Source organism: Vitis riparia, chromosome 18 (assembly GCF_004353265.1).
Source record: "Vitis riparia cultivar Riparia Gloire de Montpellier isolate 1030 chromosome 18, EGFV_Vit.rip_1.0, whole genome shotgun sequence".
NCBI classification, from domain to species: Eukaryota; Viridiplantae; Streptophyta; class Magnoliopsida; order Vitales; family Vitaceae; genus Vitis; species Vitis riparia.
In genome coordinates, this window is record NC_048448.1 from 1,148,330 (window position 1) to 1,152,488 (window position 4,159).

At 34.1% G+C, this 4,159-nt stretch overlaps 1 protein-coding gene across 1 annotated transcript; it reads left to right on the forward strand.

Annotated features, from left to right (window-relative positions):
* Nucleotides 1-2,522: 2,522 nt before the first annotated feature.
* On the forward strand, nt 2,523-3,401 carry LOC117906967. Its single transcript, XM_034820265.1, has one exon. The coding sequence runs from the start codon at nt 2,523-2,525 to the stop codon at nt 3,399-3,401; it is 879 nt and encodes a 292-aa protein (XP_034676156.1).
* The last annotated feature ends 758 nt before the right edge of the window (nt 3,402-4,159 follow it).

A 4,159-nucleotide genomic window follows, 5' to 3' on the forward strand; every position in this document is an offset into this window, starting at 1 on the left:
TGATTATGAATGACAATAAGTTGATAATTCTTTATGTGATTTGATGTTGAAGATTCTCAAAATCTTCGGGAAATATGTATATATATTTTCTTTTACCATTTTTTGGATATAAAGATAATTTTTTTGCCATTTTTTGGAGATGTTAAGAGTGGTATTTATTGACTAGAAACAGCCCCCCTTTGATGCTTTTTATAGCCACTCTTCATGTGAATGAACAATATTTACTTTCTTATAGGCTTTTTGCTAAATGGTAAAATGACGACGCAGTTTGTCAAGACGACACCATTGGTAGTTAGGTCATGAGTTTGGCTTAACTCGGAGGTAGTGAGTCCAGAATGTACCTCCTCATGGGTAATGTTATACTAACACCTTCTTCTTTCGGGCACGTACCATGACCAGATACTCCTTTTTTATGTATCTTAATTTTGCATCACTAAATGTCACACTCACTTATATTTATTTTGAAACAAAAACTTATAACAATGTTTGAGCACTCGTTATCCCATCACATACTAATCTCAAGTCTTTTCTTATTTGATGAATCTTATAAAAGAGGCTAATCATCTTAATTTATCTTAAATTCATTTTTCAATCATCATTTCCATGAGGAGCAATATCATCGCATCTCTAACATTATCTATTGATTCCTACCAATACGATGGCTTATTGGTATAATATAATTTCTCATGTTTATGTTATTGAGAAATAACTATTAATTAAATTGTTTATTAAATAAATATTATAGTTTATTTTCAATAAAAAGGCAAAGCAATAGAACGAGTCTTAAAACATAAGCAATAAAATGCCACATAGTAATATATATTCTTATTATCTTATATTTTAGTAATAATCCCGTACTTCATACCTATGATCTTAAATATCATTTATTTATACATTTATTCAATGGTTTGAGGATGAAGATGATACTATATTTTCCAAGTTGTTGGTGTGATGTCCTTGAAATTTGATAAGATTAACCAAATCCGAGCATTAATTTTGGCAATTTTTGTGTAATCAACTTCAAGTTCCAAGAAAGAGCATGCCAAACATAGGTGTCTTGGTGAAGACGTGTTGAAGAAAAACAGCATACCAGGTATGAGCTGTTCTGCCCCCAAATTAATAAAAGCCCAAAAGGTTTCCCCAGGAGCAACGACACCCCAAAAATATATATATAAATAAATACTCAGGAGTATTTTATTTACTGAGGTAGTTAACCAAAAATTGAAAACGTTAATTTTTTACAAATTCCTATGCGCTGTCCGTCAATTTAACCATCCAGATTACACGTGGCCCCAGGCTCTGGCTAATTAAAAAACCCACAGCGGAGTACAGTGCCACCTTGATTCCAGGCCAGGGCTGGCCAACCAACCAAACAACCCCATAATAATGGGGTGTTGAAAGGTTACATCTAATTACAAAAATAAATAATTAAAAAATATATAAATTTAAATATATATTTTATTTAAGAAATTTACCTTGAGTAAATGCATATATAAATAAATTATGTGTAAATTAATAATCCAAATAACACCATATTTTCATGATAAATCAAATAAAAGAATTCGGAATTTTTCTAGTGTGAAGCTTAACATTTAGTTAAGCATTTTTCTTGCAAAATACTTTAATATATGATTACATATTTGGCCTAATACTTTAATATAATATTATTTTTAGCTAAAATACATCAACATATAATTACATATTTGGCATAATATTTCTAAGTAAGTGACAGACATTATGCTAAAATTAATACTCCTTATAGCACTTGTTTAATAATATATCAAATAAGAAAATTTAAAATTCTTCTAGCATGCGTACAACTTTCAATCAAGTGCTTTCAAAAATTCATGTGAAAAGAGGGATTTATGTGTACAATTTCGATATTATTTCTAACTAAAACATATAAATAAATTATTACATATTTGGCACCATGTTTTAATATTAATATAAAATTAAATATTTGGCATAATTTTTATAAGTAAGTGACAGATATGATGGTAAAATTAATAATTATGTAATGCAATTTTTTTATGAGAATTTAGAATTTTTTTTTACCTTCAAATCCAGTATTTAATTAATTTTTTTTGAAAAATCATTTCTAGAACGGATTTATATGCCCAACGTCAATATTATTTTTAGCTAAAATACATTAATGTGTGATTATATACCTGGCATGATGTTTTAATTAGAGCGCATTAAAAATAAAATGCTTGGATAAATGGCTTGGACCGCAGTATGGACTCCACATAGCACGTGAGGTGAAAGTGGGACCCAGAAAGGAGAAGAGCCAGCTTGTCAGATGCACGTGGTGTCCCCTCCCCGCGGGAAATGGAAACCAAAAAGCGGCTCGGAACTCAAAGGCTAGGCCCATATGACCTGGCCCTTAAACACCCTGTATTTATTCGCGGATCCAGTCCCCCTTTTCGTGTGTCTCTCTTCCCATTCTTTCCTTCTATTATAGACTTCGTTTCCTTCCTTGCAAAACAGCATCAACGTGAAATTTATCTCAGACCGTGCCAGCCATGGTGGCCGCCGTCTTCCGTCGTACACTCTCTTTTCCGAACTCCAGTCTCAGCCGTCCGTCGAAGCCGGCGAAGACCTACCACGTCAGATCTATCAGTCTTCCCTGCAGACCACATCCTTTGATTTCTCAACTCAAGGAGGAGATCAAGGAGCTCAGAGCCTGGGAGTCGAAGCTCGGGGAGAGAACATCGGCTTGGCTCTGCGAAGGGTTGAGCCGACTTAGGACGGTTCACTACTCGCTGGATGACATACTCCAGCTTCCTCAAACCCAGGAGCTGCTCCGCCGCCAGCCCGCCGCGGTGGAGAAGCTTCTGGAAGACTTCCTAGGCTTCGTCGACTTGTACGGACGCTTCCAAACCTCCGTTTTGGCGTTGAAGGAAGAACAGTCGGCGGCGCAGGTGGCGATCAGGAGGAGAGATGAATCGAAGGTAGCACTGTTCGTGAAGGCTCAGAAGAGAATGAATAAGGACATGGGCAAACTAGTCTCCACCGTCCGGAGCACCGGCCGGTTCCCGAACGGCGACGGCGAGCTCATTTCCATTATCAGAGATGTTAATCAAGTAACAGTGCTGGTATCGGTGGCTCTCTTCAATGGAGTTTCTTCATCGTGGGCGTCTCGAAAATTCCCGTGGAAAGGATTGAGGTTGTCGAAGACGGCGAAGAGAGTGAAGGTGGAGGAGTGCATTCAAGAATTTCAACAAGTGGGAATAGATATTTTCTGGGGTTTGAAGAAGAAGGGAAATGAAGAGGTTAGAATCGATTTGAAGCGAATGCAGGCTTTGGAAAATTGCATTCGTGGAATTGAACTTTGCAGTGAAAGGGTGTTCAGGAGTTTGATCAACACAAGGGTTTCACTCCTTAATATTCTCACACAATAGAGATTATTTTTTTCTTTTATTTTCTTTTCTATCAAACGATAATGAAAGGCGTGAATCTTTTTCTCTCTGCCTGCTCTCTCTTCGAAGAGAAGTGAAACTGTTTACATTGATCTTCCACAGATTGATGAGTTGTATACAGCCTTAAATTTCTGTAAATTCTTCCATTTTCTTTACAATCCTGACACTCCCCCATGCATCCGTATATTTTCCAAGTAGTTTCATATGATATCATTGTCAACACACAAATTTAATTCAAAAGTTTAGTTTTTAAGCCAAGATTCAATGATGCGTATAAAGACAATGTATATGCACGGTGAATTAGATCATTTTGGAAACAGCAAATTTTTTAAAATATACATACTAATAATTTAAAATAAAGTAAAGATATTTTTATTCACAAAAAATAAAAATAAAAATTCTTTTCATACATGAATACTTAGAATTTGTTAAAGCCCCCAAAAAAGATTATTTATGTATCTTTTTATTTTCCATTTTTTTTTAAATGAAAATAACATTACATATACTTACCATTTATAAAAGTTAAAAGCGTAGAAAATTCATATATTATTTCTATTCTAAAAATAATAAAAATAAAAGAGTGTCTAGAAGCCTTAAAATATATGGCTCAAAAATTATAACTATGATCTCAATTATTAAAATTTGGTTGTTTCAACAAGTAGTCTTAAAAAGTACTTCATAAGCTATGATTTGTTTTTTCACAATACATATAAAAAATAAGTTGTCAATTCAGTTTAAAA

What these genes read in the sequence shown, in the direction of transcription:
- LOC117906967 (XM_034820265.1), top strand. Translation starts at nt 2,523, where the DNA reads ATGGTGGCCGCCGTCTTCCGTCGTACACTCTCTTTTCCGAACTCCAGT.